The sequence below is a fragment of the Semicossyphus pulcher genome, unplaced genomic scaffold (assembly GCF_022749685.1).
Source record: "Semicossyphus pulcher isolate SPU_LCO1_2020_fin unplaced genomic scaffold, fSemPul1.0.p SCAF_1, whole genome shotgun sequence".
Lineage (NCBI taxonomy): Eukaryota > Metazoa > Chordata > Actinopteri > Labriformes > Labridae > Semicossyphus > Semicossyphus pulcher.
This window is the reverse complement of record NW_027211603.1, coordinates 2299352-2313478: the sequence shown is the minus strand read 5'-3', so window position 1 is coordinate 2313478 and position 14127 is coordinate 2299352. Positions and strand designations below refer to the sequence as shown.

Sequence of the window (14127 nt, the reverse complement as noted above, 5' to 3'; positions counted from 1 at the left end):
CAAATCAACCAGTTGAAGCAACAATGAACCAGCAGCTCATGCTTTTGGCAAGGTGAAAATGATGTTTTCGCCAATGGAGTCTGGTGGCTTTGAAGAGAGTGTTGTAACCTTGTTACTGTTTTTTTGAATAAGGATCTTCTTTAACAAAAAGGTTTTGTCTGGTCGAGCTGTAAAGTGAGTTCCTTAACAGCTGAAGCTCCTCCTCTCTAAAGCACCTATCATTACATCATTTCAGACTAATATCTGAAGCAGTTTTTTTGAAGTGGGATCAGTCACTGAGGCAGGTCTTATTCTGCTATTAAATATTTTGGTGTCTTGTTGTTGTTTTGAACTTATATGTTCACCTGTCTTAATTTTATACGGCTGCCTCATCATATAACTGCACTAGCGGCACTGTTATGAACTGATATTATCATGTATTCACTTTGTGGACGAGCTGTACTTAGCATGTTCATGCGGCTGCTGCCCCCTGCTGGACTCTATACGTTCACACACCGGAGAGTGTCTAACGGTTGCTGTCAGATCGGTTTATATCAATAGTAGTTAGTGGGCGGGAACAGCTCAACTGTCCAATCACAGCGGAACAGGAGCGTTACCATGGAAACGGCGTACACGGCTTGGAGACCTTGGGAGGCAGGAGCAGCCAAGCTAACATGCTAACTAGCTCGTTAGCGCACAATCGAATCAACTGCGGCTGTTCAATATTTAGAATGATGTTCCACGTTAAACGTTTAGAGTCACGGCCTGGCGTCTGACTCCAGCGGCCATCGCGTCACTGTCTGTAACGTTAGTTAGCATGGCTACATTTGTGCCAGGCTTACGAGGCTAGCGCTAGCTGTCGGTTTATATCTGGCTGGTAGTGATTAGATTAGCACGCTAACCAGTCACTAATCTAAATATTATCCCATAACGCTTATTGCCAAACAGGGTGATGTAGCCGGTTAGCATGAGCTAACCCAGCTAACGCGGATGTTGTCTTAAGCCGGGATGGATGTGAGTTAACATCTGGACTGGGACGGTCTGACCCGAGTCTGCGGTACTCAGGACGGAGCCTGGGTGTCGGGGCGAGCTGAGTGGTTCTCCCTAGCAGCAGCAGGAGCAGTCTGGTCCTCCCGGGCCGGAGCACGACAGAGCTCCACGCCTACGGTCAGGCCCTGTCTCTGGGATGAGATGAGATGCAGCGGACGGTGGGCCGATCAGCATCCCGAGTCCCGTTAACCCGTGCTAACCAGGTGAGCTGCCTCTCATGCCTGGTTTGTTTCAGTGTAACGGATCCTCAGATGCTATGAGATAAAATTATTAAATCGCTCATTTACTCCCTTGTGAATCTTAGTGAAACGACTATTACTGATTGTCTTAATTCTGGAGCAAATCTTTTGATAACTTTTCTAGTCTCTCTTTACTCGTAGTCGATTAATTGTTATACTGTCTGTACACTGCACTATTTTATACTCTAAGCTTTATCCTGCACATCTGTACAGTTTTTAATTACACCTGTTGTACATATTTTGTATTATAAGTATTGCTTTTTATATTTTTTATTCTTATTTCCTATTTTTATTCTATTTCTTGTTTTTATTCTCGTTCTGTGTTAATTGTTCTGCACCAAAATCACCAAAACAAATTCTTTGTATGTGTAAACCTACCTGGCAATAAACCCTGATTCTGATTCTGATATTTAAAATAAGTAAAAGGGATGCATCCCATACACATTTTTTTACAGTCTGTGTTGTGAAAATTGTATGTAATAATTATTTTCCTTGTGGGTTAATATGCAGATAATTTATTCAATAAATTGATGGATCTATTTAATGAAAACATCAAAATACAGATAGACGGAGATGGACAGAACTATTTTCTATTCTAATATTCTAGTTACCGATTAATTTGTTGATTTAGTTTTATTTTAAGCAACATCTCCAAAAACTTTCTGTGTTTTGGACCTGTGAAGCTTTCACCTCGGGCTTTCAGAGAGTTACTGTGAAATAGAGATAAAAAGCTAGCGGACAAACTGACAATGACAACGATCTTTATTTGCATCCAAACAACTGAAAAAGTTAATTGAATATTAAACTATTTGCAGAATAATTTTCCATTAATGTTTGTAACTCAGGATGTGTTTGTGATGGTCATTGAGATGTTTCATGACAGTACCAGTTGTTGTGTGTGTGTGTGTGTGTGTGTGTGTGTGTGTGTGTGTGTGTGTGTGTGTGTGTGTAACCCTCCTCAGCTTGTTGCTGGGATACGTCATGTTTGTTGTGTAATGATAAAAACAGACCTTGTGCTCCCTCTGACATGTTTCCTCAGCAGGTCATATTCAGTGATGGTTAAACGATCACAAAGCAGCCCTTTATGCAGCTTCTCCCCGCAGCTGATCTGCCGCTCATGTGATAAAGACCAATTTAATGCTCATGTTGAATCTGTGTGCAGGATGGACGTGTGCAGTAAGAACCCGAACCGCACGGCGCCGGTTGGTGAGGACGACCCACATCGAGCCGACGTGCCTCTCTGCTCCCGGACTAACGGCTGGAGCTGGCCGCCGCACCCCTTCCAGCTGCTGGCCTGGCTGCTCTATGTTTACTTCGCTGTCACGGGATTCGGCGTGTTTGTCCCTCTGCTGCCTGCACACTGGATCCCTGCAGGCTACATTGTATCCTTACACACATGCATAAACAGTCACTCTGAGGGAGCCCCTGTTGGGAAACAAGTCACACTGAGGCTTTAAAAAAAAGTCAAATTAGTCAATTAGTTTAGGACTCTGTCAACCTTCATGTGTCAAATGAGTGAAGATCCTGATCACCTGAAGTTAGAGATTCCACAAGTCAACAGTGTGGAACGACAGGAAAGGCTAAAACATTAATTCGTGCTCCAATTAACCTAATGTACAAAAAAAACTAAACTATAAACAATAAAAAAAAAATTATAGCAGTGTTTCTCAAAACGCCAATTTACCTTCAAATACAACAGCCCTAAAGGTTTCAGGGCTGCCTCCTCACAGCCGAGGACTCAGATCCTCAGTAGAGAAGGCCCTGTGATGACTCTCTGGACTGTTTTATCTGCTTCCTTTACAAAGTGACATGCAGGGGCAACAACAGGGAAGGCTGTAAGTCAAAATGACCCTTCAATGTTCAAAGATGTTAAGGTTTGTGCTGGAGCTAAATTATTTGCAAAGGTGCAACACAGCCCGTGATTAAAAATAGTCAAAAATATTCCATAAGTGAGTCTTGTGTTCTTCAGTGGAAACAGGACATCAGGAGGGGCTGTGAGCTGACTTGCTGCTAACTTTAGATAGGCTTGTTTCTAAGAGCTCAGCCTGGTTTTAGGTAGGTAAGTAGTCCTTCAGTGTTCATCATTTTTAGTGTTCAAGTTTTATTGGAATGCCAAATTATCTGCAGAAGGTTTCCTCTTCTCCCGAACAAACATACCCGGTGATTAAAGTCAGTAAAAATACAGATTGGAGCAGTTTTCTGTTAAATGTTAGTTTCTCTGACGCTCTTCAGGGGTCTTCAGGGGTCTTCAGGGGCTGCTCTAACTTTGGCTTCTGGAAACCTTAAAGATAAAACTTGAGACTCATCTGGACTGATGTGGTAGTAACGTGCCAAGCTGAAAAAAAGGACATAGTAGTGGAGATATGAACAGCCAAATCTGTGCTATGAAGTGTGTCCCTGTTTTGTTTGTCTTGTGCACGTGCTGTTGTGATACCCAGGTGTATCACATCTAGGTATCACACACATTCCAGGTGTATCTGGATGGCACAGTTTTCAGTAAGAAGACTGTGAGCTAGTGTACAAACAATGATGGATTTAAAATATTTAAAAATCATTTATAAATCTTGAATGAGGAAGAAATGCTTTCAAAGAGTCCTTCAGTAAGAAACACTGAGTGTTAACAGGATGAAACAGAGCAGGAGAGAGAGGGCCTGAGACTGGATGTTTGTAGCTTCTGCTGATATTTCAAACAGCAGAGACGTTAGATGTTAAATAGAAAAACATGAAAACACATCTTTGATTAGGAATTTGAAATTGCTGCAGGTGTTTTAATTACCCTCCTTTTTGTCGTGTGTGAATCCTGACCTGTGATCAGTGTACGGGCATCATGTTCGTCTGTCACCTGTGTGTCCACGTGATGGCCGTGTCCGTCGACCCGGCCGACCTCAACGTCAGGACGAAGAGCGACAAAGGTCCGGTCCCCGTGTTCGACCGCTCCAAGCACGCTCACGTCATCGAGAACTGCCACTGCTACCTCTGCCAGGTCGACGTGTGAGTAACAAACATTGTTTAATTTATTCTACAAATGTGCTGCATAAAGTTTGACACGCTTCCTCTAAATTCGCTCTGACAGATCTGGGATAGCAAACCCAAATCCCCAAAGTGTTTCTGCTGTGCCTGTGACCTGTGTGTGGGTACCCAGGCAGAATAACACGAGTCTGAGACATGCAGGAACCAACTGGGCAGAGGACATTTATAATACAGTATTACTTATAATTCTAGGTGATTTGAGTTGATGCTTGTTTTTCATTCATGAAATTAGAATCATGTTACGTGACCTTTAACAGCAGATAGAGTTGTAGTTGTTGGAAGAATTAGAAAGTGAGTATTTGATTTGGTTTTATTTTATTTTATTTCAAATTAAAAGTATCTAAATGAGTCTGAATCTGAAAGTAAGAAAGAGACAGAAAAGATCAGCAAAGCCAGTTGGATTCGACCTCCGGGGAACATGAATATCTGTTGAAGATTTCACAACCATCAGTCGAGGAGGGGTTGAGATATTCCAGTCTGGAGCAAAGTGTCGCTTCATGTGGAGCTAACACAGCTAAAGACGTGAAGCATTGTTCTACCTGAGCAGGTGACATCATGTCCCAGCTGGGTGTCTCTCAGTGGAGGACACAGTGTCTCTGCAGGCTGCAGCTCGTCACTGTGGATGCAGCATCATCCATAGTAACAGCCTCATCCTCACCTCTTGTCTCCAGGCGTTTTCAGATCTCCTCCTTCGGCCTGGTTGGTTTGTTGTTTGGGGAAAAAAAATCTGCAAAAAAAAGTCTATGAGAAAAAGAGCTTACTTCTAACTTGATTTATTTTCTCAGTAAACATTTCCTAATGACTTTATTGTCTGCAGCACGATGTTCATTTAGTGAATTATGCTCCCAGTTAGAGGAAATAGACAATAAAGTCGGGATGCTTTAGGGTGCGGCTACCAGTGAGGGACAAATTCCTGCCTGATAAATGTCTTGATGATCATTCAGTTGTACTAAAGGGCAGTCTGAGGAGTCAGCTGTTTAAAGCCTGTTTTTTTCTGTAGCCCAATTATTATCACTGTTACTGTGGATCACAGATGCACCTTGCTTGCACTCTTCGCTCCTCTCCAGCTCCACCCTCTCAGTCAGATGTGATCGATTCTGGCTTCACAACACGGAAATGACAAACTTGAGACGTCACAGTGGTCGTCTATAAACCATAACGGTGGCCCAGTCCGCTTTTATATTCAGTCTACGGTGTGATTAGCACTGAGGCTAAACACCTTGGACTTATGTGTTAACACCCACAGGTCAAAGTAACAGCTTTTTACTTGTTCTTTACATTCTGCAGACAGTCAGTGAATGCAACTTAAAAACAACAGGAAGTTAATTATTGAAGCTTTGCCACTGATTTGTCTTGTACTTAAAAACACTCAGCTTGTTTCATCTCCTCTGGGAGTAACTCAGTTAGATCTAAAAGCACAGAAGCTAAACGCATATTTTAGTGTGACTTATACTTTCTGGAGATTTCATGGACTTGTCTAAACATCCACAGTGTCAAACCCGTGCACAACAGGGAAGAGGGGAAACTGACCCTTTAAGAAAGCTGTCTGCTGTGGACTCCTGGCTCTCAGCACTCTACATGTTTAATGCAGCACAGTTCCTCAACATGGTGTAAATAATAAAAGTACTCACTGAAGGCAGGAGGTCTGACGTGCTTTTAAAACCTCAGAAAAATCAGGTCAGTGGGCCGGGTTTCCCCCAGGAGGTCCTGGAAAACTGGGTCACAGACAGGAGCCGTTACACACCAGACTGACAGACATAAACCTGTCGCCTGCTCTGCACGAGAGTCCTGTGCTGTGGAGGAGATCATTAAAGATAAATACTTGTAGAAGCAGCAGCTCTTCAGTCCGACTTCAGGACATCAGGAGTCTGTCAGTTCACAGTGTGTTTTAGCTTTTTAAATATTTGGTCAGTGCGTTATTTCTCAACGCAGCTTTTTGTCTATTTACACCTTTAATTCTCTCATTACATTGTAGACTGCTGCTTTATATCCGTCCACGTTACCCATCTGCAACCCTTTGTTTGTGTGTGTGTGTGTGTGTGTGTGTGTGTGTGTGTATTTGTTACTACAGGGGTCCTAAGTCAAAGCACTGCAGTGCCTGTAACAAGTGTGTTGCCAATTTCGACCATCACTGTCGATGGCTCAACAACTGTGTGGGGAGCAGGAACTACAAGTAAGTGTGTCTGTCTTCTTCTACTGTTCTGATCATGTCCTGCTGAACCTGGGGGAGTCATGAAGAAGAAATAAGAGTCATAACTGATGAGTAACTTCCTGTTGTGAGTCTTTTCTCGTGTGCACCCATCTCACTGTGGATCTCCTGGATTTAACCCACAACATATTTTACACAATAGCACAAGATCCGGCGAGGACAAGAAGTAGTTTAATTTACATAAATATAAGAAAACTCAACATAATGTGTTGTCAGTAATGTAGAGCGTGTGTGGATGCGTGTCAATGCAGATATATGAAACACACTGCCGGCCCCATCAGATAAGAGAGACAGAGCGAGAGACAGATCCAGGAGGTCTTTATAAAGCAGAGCGCACCGGGCTCAGGTGCAACTCATGCAGCTGATGAACCCTCCAACTAGGACACACCTCCCCTGCAACACAATACAAAACAGCACCAGACAGAGACACTCAGGGGCCAGGCTGAGGGGTCCTCACAGTTTGTTGCTGGGTGACGTCAGACCGCTCTTGGAGCACCTCGGCTGTGTTCGATGGCTTTTGACCATCCGCCTTCCTCTTGATCACATTCAGGAGGTTTTCAGTGGGGTTCACGTGTGGTTTGGGCTGGCCATGACATGAAGAGAGAGGTGCTGATTTAAGGAACATTTGGAGCGGTCTCTTCATTTTTTTCCAGAGCTCTATAATATCGTACAAGGGCAGGTTCATTTTTAGATTCCAATGTAGAATTTACAATGTAAAGTAAAAATCGTAATGGTAACTAAATGAAATTGAAATTGCTTTAACTTTATATGAAAGTCACAAATTCTGAAGTCCAGTCTGGCTTTGTTGCAGATTACTGGCAGTTGTATTTTAGTCACTTTTTAAGTATCAAGATTAAAACATGTTTTTATAGTTATGATTTTAGATGACATTGTGCAATATTTTAAAAATGTTTGTGTAATATAACAATTTGTTTTTCGTAATAACACTTTTCCATACACACAACAAAATACAACAAAATAAAGTTAAAAAACAACCAATCACAATGAAGTCTGGGATTCACAAAGACAGAAATAAAATCAACTTGAAGATCAAAACATAAATATTAAAAACATCTGTATCTCTTCATCTGACATTAAAATGAACATTTTCGTCTAAACAGTTAAACTTAAGAATTAATGTTAAAAATAATAACTTCTTCTGTATCTCATGTTTCTTAAAGATGCAGCCCAAAGACACAAAACGAGATCAGATAGAAAAGAAAACACAATAACAATGAAAAAAATAATAATTATCACCGTGTACTTCTATGAACTGTGTGTGTGTGTGTGTGTACTCAGTAGTTCTGTGTGTCCCCTGCAGGTTGTTCCTCCACAGTGTGGTCTCGGCTCTGTTGGGGGTCTGTCTGGTTCTGGTCGTTGCCTCTTATGTCTTAATTGAGTTCTTTCTGGACCCGTCAAAACTTCGCACTGACAAACACTTCCTGGGTAAGATCTGACCTCTGAACCCTGACCATGTAACATATATGACCCAATAATGAATCTCTTCCAGCTGCGTACTTTACGTCCTTTATTAGAGACAGAAAGTGTTTTTGTCTTTGCTCTCTTTGCTGTGTTACTTTGCTCGGTGATGAGAAAACTGCCCCCATCAGCAGAATTAATATCTAACTTTTATTACATAAGGTCATAAAATACATTAAAAGCTGAGAGCGTTACAGGCCAATTATAACCTTGATACAGCTCAGGAAACAAGACTGTGTCATCTGCGTAACATCAGATGTGTGTGTGTGTGTGTGTGTGTGTGTGTGTCTACCTGCAGTGAGGAATGAGACAGGCGTGTGGTTTGTGTTCCTGCCGGTGGCTCCGATCAGGTCGACAGCAGCGGCGATTCCTGGCCTGGCTGCTGTCACCATCGCTCTGGGTCTGATGTCGTCTGTGCTGCTCTGCCACCTGCTCTGCTTCCACATCTACCTGAGTAAGAGACAACAACAAGCACACCTGTCTGTGTGTTTACCTGTCTGTCTGTCTGTCTGTCTGTCTGTCTGTGAAGAGAAAGAAAATAACAGATATTTTTAAGGGGAAAACAGATGCCAGTAGGTGGAAGCAGCGAGACTGTTGGGTAAACACTCATCATGACTCTTTGTGTGTGTGTGTGTGTGTGTGTGTGTGTGTGTGTGTGTGTGTGTGTGTGTCTCTGAAGTGTGGAACAGACTCAGTACTTATGAGTACATCGTGCGGCAGCGTCACCGTCAGGACGGCAGAGACTCGAGGAAACCAGGATCAGTGAAGGAGGCGGCAGCTCCATCAGTCAACCTCATCAAGGTAACTGAGGCCCCGCTGGCGGCCATGTTGGCTCTGATCTGATGGGGGAGGGTTTGTTCTTTCCCTGGCAGCCTCGACGTTGAGTTTGAAGCTTGAAAATGAGTGTTGAGAGCAGCTGTTCTCAAGGACAACACTCTACTGTCTGTCCTTCGCCAGCGTCTGGGGATTAGTCATGTGACTCATACATCACCATAGATACTACGCACACAAACCAACATTATAATCATGCAATATTTATGTTACACCCACTGAAAGCCACAAGCATAAGGAACGACTTGAATTGTGAGGGTTGGATTACAGTTTGCACACTAAAAAACTTTATTATATTTATCATTACTGCCAATAATAAACAGACTTACTGCCGTTTGATCCTGCCTGTATTGCAGCGAACAATACGGCACCCTATTTAAAGAAAGTTATACTGTAATCCCATTATAACTGTGCTTCATTCTGCTCCACCATATGAGACTACTTTAATCTGCTCACCTTGCTTCTCTTCAGTTATTTCTCCTCACACACCTTCACATGTTGTACCTGCACACAGCGGCTCTTTCTGTTTCCCTCTTCCTACATGTATCTGCTCTGTTTACATCCATCATGAGCTGCACGTTTTACAAAGTCGCCCAAAAAATACGACTCGCGCGTTGCATTTTTTTTCACCCGCCATCTCGTTTTCACAGCAGCAGGTTAGCCGCGAGGGAGGCTCGTTGTTACGTTCAAATCCGACTAATGACACCGACACCACACAGCTGTACTTCTACTACTACTACTGCTACAGATCTTTTAAAACAGAATAAGACGGTCGAACCTCAATCAATGCATTTACAGGAGGGACCAGTGAACGTCTGTGTGTTTGTGCTTATGATGAGCATGTGGGAGACGCTGCTCCAGAGAGACAGAACGCGAGGGGCGAGTGTCCAGTAACTTAATCAATCGCGATCTTTTTTTAATCTTTTTATAATCGAGATTATAAAAAGACACATGACAGAATTAGTCATCTAATATACTTGCCCCCCTCCCTGCCCCCCCTCCGCATCCGACAGGGAAAAATCTACCGCTGTGAGGGACGTGTAAAAGTGAAACTCTGGGTAACGGTCCTGAAATTTTTTAGGAAACTGTCAGGAGTGCATGTGTGTCACACACATTTTAAAGCAACAGTATAAAACTACACACACAGAAAACAGTCATTCCTGCAGTCTTGCTGCGTGTTCACCTGAACCAACATCGCCACCTGAGGTCACCCTATCTCTGCAAACCTCCATGATAGTTGCACCTCCTCTTTTTGACTTGGTGCAACATCAGTAATCATGTCTTTAACCCCAACACATAATATGACCCAGTAAATTCTCTTTTCTGTCTTCCTTTTTAGTCAAACAAATGTGTCAAAATTAAGTAAATTCAAATTCCCTCTGTTACGTAACATAAGGTAATAATGTATTTGGTGTTTTCACTGTCTGTGTGTTCTCAAAGGAAGAAACTGATGATGAGCTCTAATTACAGTACAAATATTTATCATTATAATTGTGTCTGGAGCTAAGCGTCTGTCCTCTGCTGTCCCCCCTCAGGACGTGAACTACTCAGGAACTCTGGGTTACACCAACCCTCAGCTGGACATGGAGGAACCTACCACTGTGGCTGTGCGGGGGGAGGCAGAGTAAGTCTTTCAGCTCCCTCTTCTCCTGCTTCTGATGGTCCGATCTTTCTCACACACATCATTTAAACTCAATTTAGTGCAGTGAACCGGATCACTGCTGACATGCTGTCTGAGTCCGCTCTCTGTAGTGGTCCAGGGTCAGCCCACGACCTGCCGTGATTGGCCGAGGCTGACCCATCAGGCCCGTCATGTTTCAGTAAACAGCCGGCAACAGTCATCTCACTACACAATGAGGCTGGAGCACGGTCGCCATGGACACCGTTTTCTTTGCAGAAAACAAAGTGTGCAAAATGAAATTCTTTGGACCTGACTTCCAGGAAGCAAACAAAGTGTGTATTGTGTGTGTGTGTGTGTTTGAGCTGTGGGTGGAGGGAGCCGTGTGTATTAGTCCAACAGAAGGGATTCATAAATAACTCCACTCAGCGTGGCTGTTTGCCCTGAAGCTCGGCTGCTGCGAGTGACGGAGGAAACTTTATTTATACTGCAGCTCTCTCAGTAACAGGGGGACACAGACTGCACAAAGCACCACAAGCATTACAATAAAAACTGACTCCATCACTTTTTCATTGGTAGCATTTTCTGTTGCATGTTTTTGGGTTTGTGTTTTGTAGACTTTTCATTGTTTATGTATTTACAGAGTGTTTGCTGTTAAGTTCTTTGTTCTGTTATGTTGTTATGTATTTGTGTTGTTATATTCTGAGACATTCAGGCTGTGCTCTCAGAGCCGTGCAGATGTGTGACCTCAGTGTGTGTGTGTGTGTGTGTGTGTGTTTCAGATTCATGTCTAACGGCAGAGTAAGGACCATGTCCAGTCCGGTCATGGAGGAGGACGCTCTGCCCACCGTGTCTACAGAGCTCCAAGCAGCAGCACAAACACACCGACGCGTTCAGGTAAACACACTCAGGCCTTTTATAAATCTGCATCTTGAAGAAGTTATTTCAGCATCCTTTTGACTCGCGTGTGAGGGAACAACGTGTTGGACAGCATTTAGTCTGCTTTATATTTTTGTGTTTTCACAGAAAAAGAGGAAGAAGGTTCGTAAAGTCCCAGCAGAGGTGACCAGAGAGCGCTGCCCGAGTACAGCCCCGCCCCCCGGTACATGCACACACAAACACACACACAAACACACACATTTGTGTTTTTTTAAACCCGTGAGGACCTTCATTGACATCATACCTTCCCTAGCTCCTCACCTAAACCTTATTGTAACTTTTATCCTGCACTAAATGATTAACTAGCCACTTACAGAAAACACAATTAGAGACCACTCACAAAGATATCATCACCTTTAAGGCAAAGTTAATCCATCATACTTGAGGGGGAATTAGCTGCACAGCCAGCAGTAAATCTGACCAACAGCACGAAAACAAGTCTGATGAAGCAATACACTGAAATACCACCACAGTCACATGAAGGAAACCCCATAACGTTTCTCCATAACAAACAGTTACACTTTTGTTTTGTTGTTGCAGTTTTTCTCTGATTTGATCTTATTAATAACCTTGTTTATACGGTATTGTTTGAAAAGTAGCAGCACTGCTAACGTCTTCATTTGTGTCAGTGTTTATTGGCTTTATATTTTTTCTGCTGCAGAAAGAAAGCACGATGAAAACCTGACTGATGATGATAACATGCAGAGAAGATTTATCCTCTTCTCTTTGTTATATATAACATCTCTCTGTATGCAGACGATATTCTGCTTTTTGTACATGATATCCTGCAGACTCATCCACACACTCTAAACACTGTCAATAACTTTAGTCGGGTTTTAGGATATAAAAATAAAGGAGGTGACATTTACAGAGCTGTGTGCGCCTCCGGATGATGTTTTGACCCAGAAAATACTGTTTTTTTTAACATATCTGGAGAGGCACATATTCATGTGTTCTGTTGCAACACAACAGTCACAAATCCTCCAAAGACAACAAAGCAAAACATCCACTGGTATTACTGGTTATTTGTGTTGGGCCTTCTTTCCAATTGATTCAACATGTTAAAGCCTGCACAAACAAAACTCTTTCTCTGTAGCATTAAGGGATCGTTTGAAACTTCGGAGTAGGGTTGAATAAGGCATTCATCGATGGTAAATCACCTCCAGTGAGCTGCATGTGAATGAAAAAGGAAAATTCTACAGGTTAAGAAAACAGACAAAAGAGAGGGCATTCTGGGAGCAAAGATGAAGCAGTGACGATATCGATTGTTTTAGGTGGATTAAATACATTGCTGTTGCCCCCTTGCACAGCGATACATTAGCTTCAGTGTCAGTACTCGAGCCAGCTCCTTAAACAGAGGCCTGCTCAGCCCCATGTACTGTTCGTAATTCACTGACTATGGATCAGTACCTCATACAACCCCACACCAAACTAACCATTTAACTCAAACCTTCATGACTCTAAACAAAAAGAAAGAGGAGACAACTCCGACAACTCCTGACTCTGTGTTTCTGTGTTGTCCTCCAGCAGAGCCCAGCAGTGCGTCCGCTGTGTCCCTGGGTCAGCGTCTTCCCTTCCCAGCATTCCCTCTGAGGGCCTCCCTGCCCCCCCTGGCCCCCGCCTCCGGCCCTGTCCAGGCCGCCGCCCCTCCTGCTGAGTACCACTCGGACTCTGCAGAGTCTCTGGAGGAGATCCCGGTGGCCTTGGCCAAACTGGGCTCCTCGTCCTCTGCTGCTGGTGGAGACGCCTCCACGTCTTCACATCGAGCTGTTCTGAACTTCCCTCTGCCCTCCCCCCTGCCAAGGACTAAGAGGAAGGCCACCTCCTCCCGCACAAATAAGAGCACCGCAGAGCTGAGGTTTGAGATGGCCTCCACGCATCCTCCGACGGTGTTCGTTAGCCGGGCGAGCGGAGACGCCTCAGGGCTCCGGGAGGAAGGCCTCAGTCTGGGCAGGAGGCCGACTAACCCCAGACCCGTGTCCAGGTCCGGGTCCAGACCGGCATCTCGGACCTCGCTCGCTTCCTGGATGGAGGTGTAGCCTGGGCAGCTTCTGGAACTTTCCTCACTCTTAATCTTTCTACAATCACCGGGCTCTGCAGCCTCGCACAACGATCTGTGTTTGTTTTGTTTTGTATGTTTTGTATCTCTGTGATTATTTATTGGTTCTGATTATGTCGCTTTTATTTTGAATGCCAAAGGTGAGTTCCTGTCTGTGCACAATCTTTATAAATGAAGGAAAACTTTCATCTCTGACTGGACATTTTAACTCTGTACTTCACTGAAACTGTTCAGTGTGTGTGTGTGTGTGTGTGTGTGTGTGTGTGTGTGTGTGCGTGTGTGTGTGTTCCTCCCTCCGCTCCTCCAGCGCTCCCAGTTATTTTGACTGTTTCCCAGTCAACAGCTCCTCTGCTGGGTCCTGGTGGGCTCCATGGTAACTTAGATCCAGAGAGACGGAATGACATCACTTCCTCTCTAGCTTCGGTTCCACAGCCCCACATCTCTGCTCCAGCGCAAACATGCTCCTGCTAACATCCAGCATGTTGTGTGATGCTGGCTGACATCATTAGAACGACAGAAGGACAAATATTAAATACAAAAACAAATGAGTGAATAAAGTTTACAGTTAAATATATAAATGAAGCACTACATTTAAGAAATAATTCACTATTTAAAAACTAAATTAAAAATATGTAGTGCCTCTTCAAACTGTCAAACTGCAGCTGTATAGGAACAGTTCGACATCTGTCTCGTT

At 43.6% G+C, this 14127-nt stretch overlaps 1 protein-coding gene across 2 annotated transcripts; it reads left to right on the top strand.

Moving 5' to 3' along the window:
• Nucleotides 1-863: 863 nt before the first annotated feature.
• On the top strand, nucleotides 864-13604 carry zdhhc1 (zinc finger DHHC-type containing 1). Of its 2 annotated transcripts, none has more exons than XM_069660638.1 (11): nucleotides 864-1232; nucleotides 2431-2650; nucleotides 4084-4259; nucleotides 6370-6471; nucleotides 7829-7953; nucleotides 8285-8440; nucleotides 8666-8787; nucleotides 10353-10441; nucleotides 11218-11332; nucleotides 11462-11537; nucleotides 12905-13604. In XM_069660638.1, exons 2-11 carry the CDS (start codon nucleotides 2432-2434, stop codon nucleotides 13411-13413), a joined length of 1689 nt encoding a protein of 562 aa, XP_069516739.1. In that variant the 5' UTR covers nucleotides 864-1232; nucleotide 2431; the 3' UTR covers nucleotides 13414-13604. The 2 variants fall into 2 exon arrangements, with proteins under 2 accessions (XP_069516739.1, XP_069516731.1); XM_069660630.1 differs by having other exon boundaries at nucleotides 12902-13604.
• Nucleotides 13605-14127: the final 523 nt, after the last annotated feature.

What these genes read in the sequence shown, in the direction of transcription:
- zdhhc1 (XM_069660630.1), top strand. Translation starts at nt 2,432, where the DNA reads ATGGACGTGTGCAGTAAGAACCCGAACCGCACGGCGCCGGTTGGTGAG. An exon ending in AAACACACCGACGCGTTCAG is followed by an intron (nt 11,333 to 11,461) that starts GTAAACACACTC and finishes GTGTTTTCACAG; the next exon opens with AAAAAGAGGAAGAAGGTTCG. An exon ending in GAGTACAGCCCCGCCCCCCG is followed by an intron (nt 11,538 to 12,901) that starts GTACATGCACAC and finishes GTTGTCCTCCAG; the next exon opens with CAGAGCCCAGCAGTGCGTCC.